Source organism: Thalassophryne amazonica, chromosome 15, assembly GCF_902500255.1.
Source record: "Thalassophryne amazonica chromosome 15, fThaAma1.1, whole genome shotgun sequence".
Classification (NCBI taxonomy): Eukaryota; Metazoa; Chordata; class Actinopteri; order Batrachoidiformes; family Batrachoididae; genus Thalassophryne; species Thalassophryne amazonica.
This window is the reverse complement of record NC_047117.1, coordinates 6,760,421-6,779,424: the sequence shown is the minus strand read 5'-3', so window position 1 is coordinate 6,779,424 and position 19,004 is coordinate 6,760,421. Positions and strand designations below refer to the sequence as shown.

The window sequence follows — 19,004 nt, the reverse complement described above, 5'->3', positions numbered from 1 at the left end:
AGAAGGAAACACCAGTTGGCGCCTTTTGCGACTCAAAGGACTCTCCATGTGGGGAAACATAGACATTTGTAGAGTCAAGTCATCAACCCAAAGAAACCACGTTTGTTGGTTTCTTTGGGTTGATGACTAATCACCATCTTACATGCACAGACAATGTGGGCGGTCACTCACTACTGTCTGTTTATACAGGGTGGGAGGGGCAATGATTGTTTTTTCAGGGCAGGACTCACACATGCATGAAACACAGGCATGCAGGACTCATGCACACTAAACATGCACTCGTGGTTGTCCCTGTTATGTAAAAAAGTAACAGAAAAGCTCAGATTACAGCACACACAGAGGAAGTGTTGCTTTGTTCTGTGTGCAGGATGGCGTTACGTCACTAACCCTTTACATAATAAATAACTGTTGGTCGTGGATTCATGTTGAAAATTTAATTTGCAGCACCTTTAATGCAGTGATCTCAAACGGAGACAAATATTTAAAATGCTCAAAATATTTGAGTGCGGAGTTAGTTCTTTGTGTTTTCAAGCCAACCTGCAGTCGCGCTTGAACTCTTTGGATTCATCTGAACAGAAGAAGAAGCGGCCTTTGAAAAGCTGCACGGCCACAACAGCAAAGATGAACATGAAGAGCATGTAGACAATCAAGATGTTTAAGACGTTCTTGAGCGAGTTGACCACACAGTCAAACACGGCCTGCGGGGCAGAAGAGAAAACATCCAACACTGGAGCGACCTCTGACTTCATCAATCACACAGTCGCCAATAAAGAGGGTAAAGGTCATCACAAAGAATGTTTGGTGACATGACAAACTAAAAATAGAACACACAAAACAATAAATGTATAATTTTTCACCCCCTTTCATAGAGTGACATTATATCTAGTAGTAGTAGTAGTCCTTATATCCTGCAGTTTACCGCATCACCACAAGATGGAGACAAAGACTTACCCACAATGCCTGATGTCCATAACACGTGTATCATGTTTAACATTACAAAGTAACTATTAAGAAAACATCACTTCCGACAATATTGAATTTGTATGACAGATGTTCTTCATGGTTAACCAGTACTTATAGTTCTTACAGTGGCTCCTGTTTGTTGATAGATGAGGGATCATCCACTGCTGGTTGTATGGAACAAGCCCATAATTTTGATCGGTTATATATTAATTGGACAAAATACACTTAGCCGGAGTTGTCATGGTATAGTGTTACATTTTTGTATACAGATTGAGGATTTATGGTGTGTTAAATGTCTGACAAAGAATGCTGCATTTGTCAGAACCTTATAAATTGGAATGGACGTGTTTACCTTGATGTGTAGCGAAGTATGTCACTGGGAGTTGTTTGCTTTGCAGCTCTTGCAACTTATATTTTGAAGCAATTTATATGTCAAAAATAGGGGTGCAATGGTTCCCAAAAATCACAATGTGGTACATTTTCAGTACAGTGGAAACAAGAAACAAGCGAAAATATTTTACCAGTGCGTGATGCTCCTAGTGGTTGGATTGTGTCCAACTGTAATTCGGTTGGATTAAATGCAGAGGACAAATTTTGTTGTATGTATGTAGATGTACAATGACAATAAAGGCTCTATTCTATTCTATTCTATTCTATTCTATTCTATTCTATTCTATTATATGATGGCTGCTAAAAATATGATAATATGATAATAGTTTTTCTAGATTGTTCACAACTGTAAGTTGTGCTTGTCAAGAGAAATTGCTGTCCTTCTGTCCATCCATATGGCATAAACATCTGCATCCTAAAACCCAAGAACCGTAAAACTCTCAAAATCGAAATTCTTCTACATTAATACTGGGAGATGAAACTTCTCCCTGCCAAAAACAATGCATTTCTGGCTTTTTTTAATGCCATTTTTACAGAATTTTGAATTTCAAATAGGAAGTGTACCAGAAGTCCTGAAATGCTCACATCACCCTCTAGATGGCGACAAAAGCTGCTCAAACTTGTGACAAGGCCTTGACTGTTTATGCATTTGAGAAGTTAACTTTTGGCAAAAATAAGATGGGCTGACAGCTAAACATTCAACCTACAGTTGTGTCTCTGCACGTATGGGCAACTTACTTGTTACAAAATGTTTTCTTGAATTTTTGTGAAATATACGCTTCAAAAATAAATGCAATTTATAGTCCAGTGTGACTTATATATGCCCCCCTTCACAATGCATTTTTGACAGATACAAGTTATTCTTGGGTGCAACTTATAGTCCAGACAGTGTGGTATTCTAGAAACAAAAACGTCTTAAATGTTGTTCCTACCTTTAGCTTTGGGAGACGTTTAATGGTCTTTAGAGGGCGGAGCACCCTCAGCACACGCAGAGACTTGATGGTGCTGATGTCTTTGCCCTTACCGGTCCCCCTAGAATCCAGCCAAGGAACAACAACAACAGCATTAGATGGAGCGCAGTGGAGGAGTGAAGAAATCGGAAATTCATCAAGGGTTCTTACCGCACCCTTATCACCCGCTATTGTTCAGTAAAATAGACAATTTGAGTGAAAGCAACACTTCTGTCAAACAGAAAATTTCATCAGTGTGGAAAAAAAATTTAAGCTCTTCTGCAAAAAAAAAAAAATGAAAAGAAAAAAGAAAGTGCGTGTCAAATATGAAACCAACAGCAGGGTAAACAATCAGACCGCACTGTTGGGTTTCATGGACATGGAGAAACAGCAGTCATCATCAGGATGCTGACAGGCATCTCCCGGCAGAGTGCCCAGCCAAACCTCTTTCTTTCTTTTACGGGGGAGGTACGGTGTTTTGGATTTTCAGGCAAAATGGGAGTTTTAGATATGAGACATGAAGCGTGTGGGGTTTAAGTATTTCATGGTTGGGATTATGTCGATATAATCCTCAATTTGGAAACACAATATGGATTTAGTTTGGTATGTTTCACATAGCTTCTTTTCCTTAAATTCTTTTTAATAAAATAAAATTCAGAAACTTGCGTTTGTTTGTGGATTTGCCAGAACTCAAATTCTGAATCAGAAGAGATGAGGGCAGGAAACGTGAGCTATGTGAGACTCGTGGGTCATGTGATGTTGCTTGCAGAACACATCACATGCCGAACATAAAAAAAAAAAAAAAACTTCATGTTGACCTAATAGCACCAAATGATCCATGACATTGTTTTAGTTGTGTGTGTTTTAAAGGACTCAGTTCCTCCACTAAGCCCATAACGGAACATTCTGCTCTTGATTTGTTTCCTCATAAACCAACATCAGTGAGGAGAAATTGGGGTGTCAGTGGGGAGTAAATAGCTGAGTTGATCTTTACTGTAAGTGGAGGGGCAATTTCTCTTCCCCCCCCCCCCCCCCCCCAAAAAAAAAAAAAAATCAAAGGACAGTTCATGTGTCACGGCTCACTCTTTAACTATGAACTCACATCCAGTGGCAGAAAATCTAAGACTTTTCAATTGAAGCCTGATTGATTGAGTCTGAGCCTTTGGCAGTTTGTCTGTTAGAGAAACGAAGCCCCAGTCGGTAATCAATACAACTTGCCCCTTTGAAGACTTAGCATTAAGCCTTGGAATATCATACAAATTAACAATAAGCATACACGCTGCCACGCACTGACATAAGGATAACATTTTCTCTCAATTTTGCAGAGAAAACACCGCGTTTGAAATCCATCCATCCATCTATTTCCCACCACTTATTCAGGCCGGGTCACAGCGGTTTCAGGCTACGTGATGCAGTCCAGTCATCAATCTCCCACAACTGTATGCACCATTGACCCTTCTACTTTATTGTAGGCCCAACACTTCCAGTTGAACATGTCTGAATGGGAATTCTAATAAAATCCAGCAGGAGCAGTGGCTTCTATCCCAACATCCTGTCAGCTGTTGGAGTTCTACCTTGTTGAAAAAGATGGTTTTATTTTTACTGTTCTTGAAAGGGGCCAATGATGACATCTAGGTGGGTGCTTCATGGTGCTGTTGCATTTAATGCAGCACACAGTTTAGGCACACGTCACCTACGTTTCATGATTTCATGAGCGCATTGAAAGAAACAAGATGGACTGGGCAATGAACTTTTCCAATTTGTGGTTGAGATTGAGGATTTTAGAAGAAACACAATATACAAAGCATTTCAATTTCAATGTTTTATGGAACATAAACTAAGCAAGGCCAATCATATCGTATTTTCTGGAGTAAAAAGCCCATATATAAGGCACACCCGAATATAAATCCCAAAACCTCCAAAGCTAGTAAAAAAAAAAAGCCTGTACGTATACTCCAAAAAATCCGGTGTATAGGCCCAGAGGCTGACTGGTGACTGTGCTTCTCTTCGGATACTGTAGTTGAAGTGGATGATGGTTTACAACTCTAAGCCAAGGTGGGTACCAAATTAAAGCTGGGTGGACTGGGACAATGTTCACGACCACCATCTAGGATCCATGGTCAGATGTAAAGTTTGGAATCAATGTCTTCCATGGGCACTGAGGGCTTCTGACTCTGCTGTCTCCAGCTTTCCTTAACTAGATTCCAAGTTGGTTCAACCCTCCTTTGCTTGGTCAAACAATTCAAGCCCAACTAGACTTGAATGTGGAATGTAGTATAAATATTTCTGGTTATTGGAAACCTGTTGAAGTTGAACCCTACCAGTGTACACAGGTACAGTCTCCGGCCTGCTGTGACCTTTCACCGGATAAGTGGGAAAAACTTACTGGCTGGTTGGATGTTTCCAGTTGCATCATGACTGTGGTCAAACTTGAATTTGTGTCAGTAGCAACTAAGATCTTGACTCCTGAACATTTTGGACAGACTATGGTGCTTTTATAAAAAAATAAAAAATAAAAAATACCACTGTGTTGGCCATGTTTCCACTTGTTTCTTAAGTTGAAAACACCTTGCTTTTTGTTATACTTTTCTATAGATTGTTGTGACTCTGCCACCTAGTGGACATGGAATAAGAATATATTCCTTTTTTTGGGGGCAAATACATTTGGGAACATGGATGCACAATGAAGAAAAAGTTGTCCTCCTCAACAATTTGCATTATTATTATTATTATTATTATTTATTTATTTTTTTTACCAACCAGTCAGTATTGGAATCCATTGAAACCAGCATGAATTACAACAGTCAGCCTCACCACCAAAGAACATTAAACCTGCGGGAAGTGGTGGAGGAGTGTGATGTATGTTTAGGGATAAATATCAGATAGGTGCAAGTAGCTCGGATAATTTAACCACTACCACAGTTAAAAGAATAATGACAATTTCCACAAGCACCAAATCCAACCTAATTCATTTATTTTCCTGTTGTGAAACCAACAAAGTGCTTGATTAGTGTCCTGCGGTTTGTAGATGCTGTGGCGAAGGGCAAGAAAAAGAAAAGGAGGATGGAAAATGAGAACAAATGAGCAGAAGAACAAAGAAAGAAAGAGAGAGAAGCCAATTTGATCCGGTGGTGGAGAGAGGAGGAGGACAGAAGCGGAACTTTACCGGTTGATGCTCCTGTCGAGTTTCACCGAAGGTTGAGACAATGAGAGTCAGTGAGAGCGACGGAAAGACAGAGATGACAGCAGGAGAGGAAAAACATAGAAAATATCACACACACGTTGACAGAAGGAGACCAACAAGGACAGACACAAGGGTTTGGTAAAGAGAGGAAAAAAATACATCCATATGAGAGACAAACACAGAAGGAAGATGCAATACCTGCTTACAAACCCTGCCCACCCACCAAGGTACACACCACACCCCCTTATTCAAAGACCCAAACTTCACTCTTCTGTCAGTGACAGCTGGATGGGACTGACCACATACCTGGAGAAGAACCCATCTAGTATTATACTGTAAAGTTCAGCAGAAACATTCAGACGGTTTCCTTAAACGACTATCGTCTTATTAACATGTTGTTGACTTTTAAAAAAAACAAGTGTGGATGGATTTGCGAGGATGCAGTTCGCTTTCTGTCAAGAACTAAGATGCTGACCGGCTGAGCGAGAGGCTTCTGATTGGCTCAGCTGAAAACACAAACCAATATTGGGGGAGGTGATAGTCTAGTGGTTAAGGTGTTGGGCTTGAGACCAGAAGATCCTCGGTTCAAATCCCCACCTGACTGGAAAGTCACTAAGGGCCCTTGGGCAAGGTCTTTAATCCCCTATTGCTCCCGTTGTGTAGTGAGCATGAATGTGAGGCATAATTGTAAAGCGCTTTGAGCATCTGATGCAGATGGAAAAGTGCTATATAAATGCAGTCCATTTAACAATACACAGGAATGTACCAAATAAGTGTTTGACGGTACTCAACGTTTAGTGTTAGGAGTATCACAGTACAAACTAGGGGCTGCACAGACCAGTATTGTTTAATTTTATTTTGTTTCATTCAACTGGTTTTGTGAATTCAGGATTGTTGTGGGTAATTTTACAGTTTGGGAATTACAGTGTTGCCAAAGTAACTTTGAAACGTTACTTCATTAGTTACGTTATACAGTTGCTTCATTAGCACCTGTGGACAAATTGTTGGCAGCTGCTGAATGTAATTAATAAAGTAACTCATAATCTAACTTGGTTATTTTTAAGATTTAGTACTCAGAAAAGTAACTATTAGTTACTTTGCTGATTAGTTACTTTGCTGATTGTTCAGTCTTAAGAGTAACCAAGTTAGATTCGTAGTTACCTTATTAGTTACATTACTTATTAGTTGTAAGTTTTCTGCAGCTTCTAATAAAGTAATTGCATAAATCTGCTAATGAAGTAAATGCATAAAGTAACTGTATAAAGCAACTAAAAAGTAACTTTTCAAAGTTACTTTGATAAGACTGGGGAATTACAATCAGAGTAAATGTCCTGCATTGTAATTCCTTTATCGTAGAATTGCCCTTTTGTATACAAAATACCAGCGTGCTGTCATGACGGCTGCACCGACCCTTGTGCTTCCACAATAGGACCAGCAATCCCTCTCTTCATATATTACATATGCTTAATATATATGCATTCATTGCTGTGATTGAGTGTTTTAGCAAATATTCCCACCCACCACACTGCCACTGTGCGCCCTGTTCCCTCCCACAGTTGCTCTTATGTTCTAGGTTGGTGCAGGTGGAGGAGAGTTAAATACCTGGACCTCTGGGTATGAATGGTGGGCGTAAATGTGCATTTGCTTTAAAGTGAGAGCACAAGGGACAGAGAGAGAGAGAGAGAGAGAGAGAGAGAGGAGAGAGAGAGAGGAGAGAGAGAGAGGAGAGAGAGAGAGAGAGAGAGAGAGAGAAGAGAGAGAGAGAGAGAGAGAGAGAGAGAGGAGCAGCTGTGTCCTTGGGGGTGTCCTCGCTCTGATGACCAGACGACCTGGGCACTTAAAGGTTTAAAGGTGTCTGGGGTGCCCTCACCCCCATGGGCTGTTTGGTACCTCCGTTATGGAGAAGATGGAGGATGAGGAGATGAAGGAATTGCTGGGGGCTTAAGAAGGGTGTAGAGGATTCAGAAGTGCAGGAAGTGTGGGGAAAGGTGTGTTTGGGAGGACGGAGAGGGGCAGGGGAACTGGCCATAGGTGCACTATTTTAATATTATTTGTCATAGGTGTAGTAGTTTAGAGCAGTGGACTTGGATGAAGAAGATCAGCAAAGGTTTTGGAAGCTGATGAATAGGATTATTTAAGCTCGGAAGCAATTGTGAGCTTTAAGTGAACAGCGGCATCTTCAAAAGCAGGCGTTCAAGTTTAGCACTTGAGCTGCACTAGCAAATGCTTTAACAGAGGAACTCCTCAGGGTACCTTCTGAGGTTCTCCAAAGATCACAGCATCAAGTGTAAAATAGTGTCTCGAGCCCTCCAGTTGCATGCAACTGAAACTGGAGCCATGCTGTGATTCTAAGGCCTGAGAAGGTTTAAAATCTGAACTCTAATTGTTTTCTAGATAAAAGGGATAAAAGGGAGGATGATGGTTGGTTGTAGAGAAGAAGATGAAAAAAATGTTGAGAAAGGCCATAACCAACGAAGAAAGACCGACAGAGGTAAATAAATAGAAGATGATGGCGGGCACGAGACAGAAAGAAAGATAGAAGAAGAAAGAGAAAAATAAGTCACATCAAGTACAGAAAAGCAAGGAAACAGTTTGTAGGAGATAACTTCAGAACAAATAGGTCTTGGGCCAGACCCCTAAAAGAGGGCATGTCAGTACCACCTAAGTCGACCAAATGTACCACAAATAATTCAATAGGTACATGTCCCTGGTTAATATTTCTGTGTGATGGTCATCCCAGGGTGGTAGCTGTAGCCAGGTAGGGGTCAATGAATGATTACACAGGGTTCAAACAGTCAAAACTACTGTATTGATTCATCCTTGTAACTCAACCAATAATTTGTATCAGTTTTTGCCAACTTGGATCAACTCTAACTTTCAAACTCTGTCAAGTAAAACTGATTTTTGTCACTATTTTTGTGGTTTTTACCCCATAACTCCTTAATATGTAGTCATAGATATTCCAAACCAGGAATGGGACGAAGTCACTGTCAAGTCATTCTCAAGTCATCAATCTGCAAGTCCCAAGTCAAGTCTCAAATCAGGTTGCAAACAAGTGGTGGTCATTATGACTTGAGACTTGACTTGGAACTTGCTGATTCACGACTTGAGAGTAACTTGATGGTGATGTCGACCCACCTCTGGTCCAAACAATACCTTTTTGGAATCTACATGGTCAGACAAATAATGTGGTAAAGTTTTGAATATAATAGGAGCATTTTTATATTTTGACCCCTCTCTGGGTCTGGCTACCACCTTGGGATGACTTATACATTTTTCTAAGTGGCTACAGACATGTGACCAAAATGCCGTATCAAAGGTTTTGCCACCCTGGGTGGTAGTGACCAACCTATCTCTGGCTCACAGACAAAACAGGGGAACAAAGCAATGCAATAATAAAGAAAAGGAGTAATTTGAAGGTCCAAACAGGAGAAAGAGGGCAGAAAAAAAATGATGGATTGAGGGACAGAGAAGGAAAGTAAAAGTAAATCAATGGAAAACCTCCAGAAGATGGAGAATCGATGTCTTTCTGTGGGTGGTGGAATGTGAGCGTGAAGGTGTAGAGGTGGTGTAGAGGAGGAAGAGGGTGGCGGTGGCGGGGTGGGGGGGCACTTACATGAAGGCGAAGGCCACCAGAGCACCACTAACCACTATAAAGTCCAGAATGTTCCACAAGTCACGGAAGTAGGAGCCCTGGTGGAGAAACAAGCCCAGCACCACCATCTGAAAGATACGGAACATGTTCAGTCCACAAGTACACAAAGTACATGCAAATACACACACAACGTGCACAAAAAAAAATCACAAACACACGCAAAGCATCACAGACACAGTTACCTTGATTAGCATTTCAAACGTGAAGACACCCGTGAAAACGTAGTCAAAATAACGCAGCACCTGCAGAGTAATATGATGAGAAATAATTATCACACGACAGGAGGAGGGAGAAAAAAAAACAGATGTAAGAGGTGGTGAGTAAATAAAAGTCAGTCTCAAAGGGAAAAAGAAGAAACTGACACAGAGACTAATTTGTGAGGACCTGCTGCTGGGACCAGATTCACAAAAAACAAAACAAAACAAAAAAGATTTTCAACTTTCTAATGGTTTATGGAACGACTGTGTTGATTTATTGGTGTTTAAGAACAGACTGGAAGAGTTCAAACTTTACAAGCTTTAATGCACATGGTCTCCTGCAGAGGGCACCAAAGTCCTCTGATGCTTTCAGTCACTTGGAGGTTTGAAGTACAGTACAAGTAGTTAAATCGGATCTTATTCATATCTCCCACTGAGAGCCTCAAACAACCATTAAGGGTGAGTAAATGTCATGGCCTTCAAGCAACCAGCAGGGGCAGGAAATGTGCACATCAAAAAAATTTAGCATTAAATTTGATCAATTTATAAGCCTAAATTTGTAACAGTATTTCAAAAAAAAAAAAAATGTTAGTTTAAATGCACCTCATAGCGCAGAACATAGACAACACAGAATGCACAGTGCTGGTCCACGTTTTTAGTTTATTGGTTGCTGAATGCAAACATGAAATATGGGTGATTAACACCGTCTTGACAGTCTATGGTCAAAAGTGCATAGTACAAGTGCATTTAGGGCGTGGCCAACTCCACTTTGTTACGTACTTGGTGCATAACCAGAGTGCAAAGGGGCTGCTTTTATTCATTAGGGTGGGGAGAGAAGGCTCTGCTCCGCTAACTGATTTAACGGCACAAAGTACCTGAGAGGGACTTTTCTTCACTAAAACAAACAGTTTAGACCTTATATTTACACTGTGTGTGAATTTACACTGCATTACATACACACAGCTTTCAGGAAATCAATTGACAGCATCAACTGACATATTTTGACTTATGAAAAATAAAAATCCATAAATTAGCCGCATCATTGTAAAAGCCGCAGTGTTCAACGTGTGTGAAAAAAGTAGCGGCTTATAGTCCGGAAATTATGGTACACTGTTTTCCCCATACTTTTCCAAAACCCAAAACTGTCTTTGTTTACATTTCACAACTGTCCTCTGCTGAAGAGTGTGACATGCTTTTCATGGATCAGAAGGAGACATCTGCTCAGACAACAGTAGGTGCTGAATACTGCGTATTGTACCGGATTGTACAGACCCAACAAATTCTTTAAAATATGTTTAGAACTTTACCGATTGCTCACAGTGTTCTACAATACTATTTTTACCATTCATTATATCCATTTTAAGGCTCTAATTGGTTATACAATTTTTATTTTATTTTTTAATCAACATCTGGCACTGTGAGACCGTCCTAAGACTGGAAGCATCAACACAAAGGCATTGACAGTGTCAGACCTCTGTCCAGGGACCTGATGATTCCATAAGCACTTCTTAGCATCTCTCTGTCTCAGATGCCAATGTCCCAGAAAGATAAAACACTACTTGACTCATACTTACCCCTGCTACACTAAGCACCATCTCTGTTTATTCAAGATGTAAGTCAAAACATTTATAACAACAATTAGCCAAATCCTCTCCTTTTAAGGATTTGCCTGGTCTTTCTATATTTGGATGCTTCTTTCTCTTGTTCCCGAGAATAACAGAAGTGGGACCACACATTCGCCAGCAGAGTGATGTCTCACATTGTTCCGCGGTGACTCAGGCCAGACGGGGTCCTCAGCAGCGAGGGCAATGCTGCTCATAGCAATGACTGACAGGATGCTGAACTCAAAATACTTCAGGGTCAGGATATAGTGGCAGCACCTTCGGAATCTGATTCCAAATACACAAGAAAAACATTTTGTCATGTACACGATACCGTATGTGGTCAAAAGACACTGGTGTCCATCACACTCACGGATTGGTGGTGGACATTATGAAACAGGAGCTGTAGGGCGGCATGTGTTTGGTGCCATCTTCATCTCCTCCCTCGTCCTCCTCCTCCTTCTTCTCCTCACTTTTCTTCTGGTCAGTGTTGGCGTTCTTGTTAACTGAGCAAAACAGAGGAGAAAACAGAGGGTATAGCACCTCGTGGTTTGAGCCAATGTTCTAAAACAATCAACAAAGGTAAAAGAACTCATTGTCGGCTGTTTACCTACACATACCCTTATCTTTAGGGTCCATTCTCAAACACTCACCTTGCAGGATGGCGTTGGTGGAGGGGTAGGGGTAGACCGGGGGCATGTCGATGGTGGTGTATTCTGGTTGGACCACGCTGGTCAGGATCAGGCTGTCCATGCTGTGAAGTAAAGTGTGGGTGTCTGCACTGTGGCAGTTCAGCAGGTTGTTGATGTTGTCAGGGTGGTCTGGCGGGAGACTGTAAGGATGTTCATGGGCACCGGCTAGCTTGCTGTTGTTACGGAAGTTGTCCAGGTCCTCGTTGTACTGCTGTATAGGTCGTGTGGTGGAAAGGCTGGGACCACTACTGTGGTGCTCCCTAAAAAAGAAGAGCAGAATGTAGCATTGTGAAGGGATCAGTCACAGCAGAAGAAAGGTGAAGATGTGTAGCATCACCTGCCAGCTTGTAGACCAACATCAGTACCAAAGTTACAAACCAAAGGCATTAATTTAATAATAAGTAAATGGAACAAGGATGCTTCCTGCAAAACAATTTAGTATCTGGAATCTAATAAAAACACTTCCTTGTGACAATAAAATATAAACGCATCATGCTTGTGGAGGAAGCCGGCTCTTCACCCACCTTCTGGAACAATGGCCTCTTCTCCTCTCCTGGTTGCAGTGGCGATGTCGTCTTGACTTCCGTCCTTCCCTTTCCTCACTTTTGTCCACCTCTCCCTCTGATCCCTTGGATTGATGTTTCCTCCCCTCCTCTCCTTCACTGGTTGTCTTGTGATGCTGCCTCAATATCCTGTGCTCATTCCCATCTCGACCCTGGCTGTTATGGGGAGACACACTGCATGTGCCCCTGCTTTCCCGGTTGGATCTGTGCCGGTGTCCCTGATGACTCCTGTGGCCATGCCTCCCCTCCCCCTGCTGGACCTCCACATTACCTTCCATGATGCCCACGGATGTGCAGCTCAGTCCATGCTCCATATGGGTCTCTGCCAGCTGGCCACTCTCTCCGCTGTCTGGCCTACTGACTTTCTGGTGGTGATGGTGGCGGTGGTGGTGCTGGGAGTAGCAGTATTGGTGTTTGGCATGGTGGTTGTGGTTGATGTCCTGGCGTTGATACTCCTGGTCCAGAGGCATCTCTCCAGGCTGGGTTTTGTTGGTGTTGTTGTTGCGGTTGTCTTGTGGGTTGACCATCAGAGGACGGTCCAAATGAGTCTTCATGTCACCACGTCCTTTCCTTGGGTAGGACACCTGGGTCAGAAGATAAACTGGTGCTGATGAAACCTCAGGGACTTAATTTGAGAAGACCTGAATCCAAACATTGCTTGAATCCAAATGAAACATCACAAAAATAACTTAATAAAAACAAAAGTGAAGCTCGGCAAATGCCAAGAATAATTCTGTCTTCCTGGCAGAATTATGAATCACTGCCTTCTGCTGCTTGAAGAAAGTCCATATTAAAAAAAAGCCATCTTATTAATTAGCACAAGTAGTATTATTATCAGCCATATAGAGAAAATGTTCAGGCTTTTAAACAGTGAAGTTCAACAATAACATATCTGAGCAAATTCCCATAAAACTGGACATTTTCTGATGTATTAGCACAGGACTTTAAACCTGCCAAATTTCAATGAGGTGTTCTTAAAATATCTTAAGCAACACTTATGTTTTTCTTCTTGTTGTTTTTATGCATTAAAGTGAAACAACTAAGATTTCTTCTGCACACACAAAAGACACCTCTTGACTTTTGTAAATTTGTTAAAATCTATTTCATCTAAACTGGCTGATGTGGCAGATCAAGATCCCGATTAAAGAGCAGAATTATTTCACAGATGTGCCATGAACTGGTAACGGTAAGAGTCCACTCAAAAATGTGTAGTTTTTATCCCAGAAGTCTTGAAGGAGCATTGAACTGACATGTTGACTGCAGTAATAACAACCAGAGTTGTAGCCTGCAAACGGAATGTCATCTCATGACCATAAGATATATTCAACATCATTCCCAATAAGTAACCGTATAAGCCCAGGACCACCACATGTTGCTTCATCACTTAATTAAGATTTTTTCAAGCTCACATGCACATTTAAGCTTTTTACTGGCTTTTATTCTGACCAGTCCAAGAACATCTGTGCAATAATCATGCTGTTTAATCAGCATCCTCCTACAGCAGTGATCGTAACATAGGCATATATGTATGAGGCATACACACACACACACACACACACACACACACACACACACACACACACACACACACACACACACACACACACACACACACACACACACACACACCCCGACTAGCGTTTTTGCTAGTTGTTATAATATGCCACACCAGCGAGGTGGACGGATTGTCTGGGCAAAATGTGCTCACTAACACGGAATTGAACAAATTTATCAACACAAATTGAGGAAAATAAAACCTTGTGTGCACAGAAGAAGTCTTACATATTTTACTTCAAATAACTACAAAATGGGAGTGAAAACTAAAGTGGTGCATATACAACCCCTGGCAATAATTATGGAATCACCGGCCTCGGAGGATGTTCATTCAGTTGTTTAATTTTGTAGAAAAAAAGCAGATCACAGACATGATACAAAACTAAAGTCATTTCAAATGGCAACTTTCTGGCTTTAAGAAACACTATAAGAAATCAGGAAAAAAAAAATTGTGGCAGTCAGTAACGGTTACTTTTTTAGACCAAGCAGAGGGAAAAAAATATGGAATCACTCAATTCTGAGGAAAAAATTATGGAATCATGAAAAACAAAGAACGCTCCAACACATCACTAGTATTTTGTTGCACCACCTCTGGCTTTTATAACAGCTTGCAGTCTCTGAGGCATGGACTTAATGAGTGACAAACAGTACTCTTCATCAATCTGGCTCCAACTTTCTCTGATTGCTGTTGCCAGATCAGCTTTGCAGGTTGGAGCCTTGTCATGGACCATTTTCTTCAACTTCCACCAAAGATTTTCAATTGGATTAAGATCCGGACTATTTGCAGGCCATGACATTGACCCTATGTGTCTTTTTGCAAGGAATGTTTTCACAGTTTTCGCTCTATGGCAAGATGCATTATCATCTTGAAAAATGATTTCATCATCCCCAAACATCCTTTCAATTGATGGGATAAGAAAAGTGTCCAAAATATCAACATAAACTTGTGCATTTATTGATGATATAATGACAGCCCCATATCATCAATGACTGTGGAAATTTACATGTTCTCTTCAGGCAGTCATCTTTATAAATCTCATTGTAACGGCACCAAACAAAAGTTCCAGCATCATCACCTTGCCCAATGCAGATTCGAGATTCATCACTGAATATGACTTTCATCCAGTCATCCACAGTCCACGATTGCTTTTCCTTAGCTCATCGTAACCTTGTTTTTTTCTGTTTAGGTGTTAATGATGGCTTTCGTTTAGCTTTTCTGTATGTAAATCCCATTTTCTTTAGGTGGTTTCTTACAGTTCGGTCACAGATGTTGACTCCAGTTCCCTCCCCTTCGTTCCTCATTTGTTTTGTTGTGCATTTTCGATTTTTGAGACGTATTGCTTTAAGTTTTCTGTCTTGACACTTTGATGTCTTCCTTGGTCTACCAGTATGTTTGCCTTTAACAACCTTCCCATGTTGTTTGTATTTGGTCCAGAGTTTAGACACAGCTGACTGTGAACAACCAACATCTTTTGCAACATTGCGTGATGATTTACTCTCTTTTAAGAGTTTGATAATCCTCTCCTTTGTTTCAATTGACATCTCTCATGTTGGAGCCATAATTCATGTCAGTCCACTTGGTGCAACGGCTCTCCAAGGTGTGATCACTCCTTTTTAGATGCAGACTAATGAGCAGATCTGATTTGATGCAGGTATTAGTTTTGGGGATGAAAATTTACAGGGTGATTCCATAATTTATTCCTCAGAATTGAGGTAACCGTTACTGACTGCCACAATCTTTTTTCTTGATTTCTTATAGTGTTTCTTAAAGCCAGAAAGTTGCCATTTGAAATGACTTTAGTTTTGTGTCATGTCTGTGATCTGCTTTTTTTCTACAAAATTAAACAACTGAATGAACATCCTCCGAGGCCGGTGATTCCATAATTATTGCCAGGGGTTGTATACTTTTGTGGAATGTAGTGACATAGAGAGTAAGGTGATCCCAAAACGTGAAAAACACACCAAGAATTCAACTAAACAGCACAAAATCAAACAAAATAATAACAAATGAGAAATGACACAGTGTTATCTTCACCTAAATCTAGACTAAACCGAATACTAATCAAATTAATAAAAATAACATTATCAAAAGAGTCAACCTAATTAAAAATCATTTGGCAAAATAAAAGGCAATTAAAAACAATTTGCTACTGGTGGACGCAAACAATAAAATAAAATAATTAAAATAAACATTTAATGATATGCAATCGTGGTTACTTTTTTAAAGAAGCAATAATTAAATGTATCAAACACAACAAGGCAGGAGTCACATTTACTGTACATGGCTTTGTCAGACGCAGCAAAATGCACTTTGTACATTTTGTATAAAACAGGACAGTCAGATTAAACCCAGCCTCTGCCCCCCCAAAGCCCCCCTCCATGAGCCTCAGATATACACAGCTCAGCAAACAGCCCGAAAATTATTTATTTTATTTTGCGTGAACAATCTGAAAGCAATATGCCACAAATCCAGAAAGACAAAATGGTAACACAGCTGCAACTGCAGCTGACTGTTTTGCTGAGCCATATCCAGTTGACTCCTGATTTTATTTATTTATTTATTTTTTCCCACTCCAATTTTAGAGTTGCTTTCTTTGGGTACAGCTGTGGATTTCTCTACATGCCCCATTTTCATATTGCATTATTACATCCAAACATGCAGCTTCAAGCTCGTGCAGTAATTACACTGTAATCAGATTACAGCCACAAATCAATACATCCGCAAAGGTTTGTCGCACACCTTAAAACATTTTACACAGTAGACAAAAATTAACATGTATATTTACACAACTACGGCTGTTACAGCGAGGGTCCAAGCTAACCGTGTGAGCAAAGAATTTCATTTTTAGAAGAGCGGAGAAATGCGACAAAAAGAAGAACTGGTTTCCTGCTAAAATGACTGGAATCTTCTCCACAAATGGCAAATATCAGTAGCATGAATTTAAAAAAGAGCATATGCATATTCAGATTATCACTGAACTACAGTGACAACCTGAAGATCGAAGATGAACAGTGAAATCAGTTTGGACCTGGTTGTGAAAACAGCAAAACAGAATCCTGTTCATTCAGAATGTCACAGTAAAAATAAAAATAAATAGACATGGTAATGTAAAGACGACAGAGGAAAAAAAAGAATTAACAAATTCATTGAACAAATTTTAAACAGACACACAAGGAGAAAGAACTATGACAAAACTAGAAAAAAAGAGGAAAAATATAAATACAAATACAACAATTTAAGTAGAACACTGCGCTCGTACAGCGCAACCCTCCGCCAACACGAGAGGGCAATTCCACTAATTTTTACACTGGAAATAATTTTCAAGGTCACTGTTAGAAGTGGCGTTTCATAAGCTAAAATATAATGTAAAAAATATAGATCAAAGGGGATTTTCAATGATAATATCAAATATCTGCTAAAACAGCAATATGGATCAGATGTGGATCAAAGTTAGTCTGTTCATTGAGAGTGCCAGTTTGCACCTTACTGTCACAAATAAGCGCGATTGAGCCACATTTGATTGAGATCAAATGGGCTTTTCAATATTACATTCTAATGTCCACAAAATCTACAATGCGGATCAGATCCGGATCAGACTTTGTCAGGCGATACTGAGTACCAGTCTGCACCTCAGCTTCAAATATGAGAGTGATTGGGAAACGTTTGATTCAGATATTATCTAAAATATACATTAAATGGGGTTTTCAATGTTAAATTTAAATGTCCACAAAAATCTGTAATTTGGATCAGATCTGGATCAAAATTTGTCAGTCGATAAAGGATACCATCCTACATAACTCTCTCAAATATGAAAGAAATTTGATCTTTTTTTGACAGTTCAATGTTAAAGATAGCAATTTTACCAATTTTCCAAGATTTTTCCTGACTTTTCCCTTTGACCTTGAAAATTTAACCACTTCTTGCCTATCAGGATAAGAATCTTCAGTAAAAACGTCTTTCATTAATTTCTTCATATGAAAAATTGTGGGTTCCAGGCTGTTCATAAACAGACAGACAGACAAACAAACAAACAGGGGTGAAAACATAACCTCCTCCAACTTTGTTGACAGAGGTAAAAAGAAAACAGAAAATTACCTGAAATTAAATATAAGTGTAATAAATTAACATACATATTAAACCATTTCTTTATATAGAAATATATTTATATAAATATAAAAAACAAAATAAAGACAAAAATATAAATAAGTTATTTCTTATTTTATTACACTTTTCATTTTTTTATATTTATTTAATTATTTTTTTATTATTTTTATATCTGAACATCTGTTTACTTTTTGCAAACAATTTATTCATTGTGGATATTAGTTATTTTTGACTAGTTTCAGTTTTTATATTTATTTATTTTTAATTCATCCATGATTTCCTCTTGATATTTTCCTCTGATGAGAAGATAATGTTTCAGTGTTTCAGTGCTGTTTGTCTGTCAGCACTACGCCAAAACAACTGAAATGATTTTCTTGAAACTCAGTGGAATGATCCAATGAGGAAACCAGTTCATCCATTTAAGGAGATGGATTGAAGACGTATATATTTATTTATTTTACTTTTTTTAATACTGTGAGACAGAAGGATTTAGCACATTTAGTGGCTTTAATTTGGTGAAAATCCCTATAAAGATCCAGATTTTATGGATCAAAATATTAATTTTAATTGGGTTTATATTGGGTGAGTACAAGATAACAAATGGGCTCAAACCGTGCACGTCCGTCTTTTTTCCCATACATATATTTTAAGAGCGTACAAACACAATATTTTTTTCTGATGGAGTGAACACAACAAAATGATTAAACCTTTATGGTACACCATATGTAGATATCAGGAGCAAACTGGATATATATATATGTGTGTATAGATATCTGGGGGGTTTTCTTGGGGGGGCTGCTCACCTCTTCCCCCTCCCCTCCCACCTTCCATTCATCCTGTTCCAGCTCGTTGTAGAGCGCCTCACGACTCGTCATCAGGTTCTGCCGGCGTATTTCACTGGTTCTCTGCTCCCACACGGACTTGTTGCCTTTAGTGTGGTTCTTCTGCTGCTCCTTACTGCTGCACGCAAAGTGGGGTGGAGGCGGAGTGGGCGAGGAAAGACGGGTGACAGGAGGTTTGGGGTGATGAAGGAGAGAGAAGACGAGACATGAGTTAAAGGTAAGGATGAGGAGAAGTTTAGCAGAAGGAAAGGAGGAAAGGACAGTGGGTGAGAGAGGAAGGTGAGATCGAATAATAGACATGAAGGGAT

General features: G+C 39.9%; 1 protein-coding gene across 1 annotated transcript in view; it reads right to left on the bottom strand.

Moving 5' to 3' along the window:
* Positions 1–19,004, bottom strand: part of cacna1ab (calcium channel, voltage-dependent, P/Q type, alpha 1A subunit, b) — a 225,545-nt gene that overhangs the window by 89,076 nt on the left and 117,465 nt on the right. Inside the window, 10 exon segments of the mRNA XM_034187775.1 lie at positions 538–698; positions 2,286–2,385; positions 5,470–5,481; positions 9,104–9,210; positions 9,325–9,384; positions 11,099–11,228; positions 11,314–11,446; positions 11,594–11,892; positions 12,157–12,779; positions 18,658–18,814. Of these exon segments, the coding sequence (XP_034043666.1) occupies positions 538–698; positions 2,286–2,385; positions 5,470–5,481; positions 9,104–9,210; positions 9,325–9,384; positions 11,099–11,228; positions 11,314–11,446; positions 11,594–11,892; positions 12,157–12,779; positions 18,658–18,814 (1,782 nt within the window).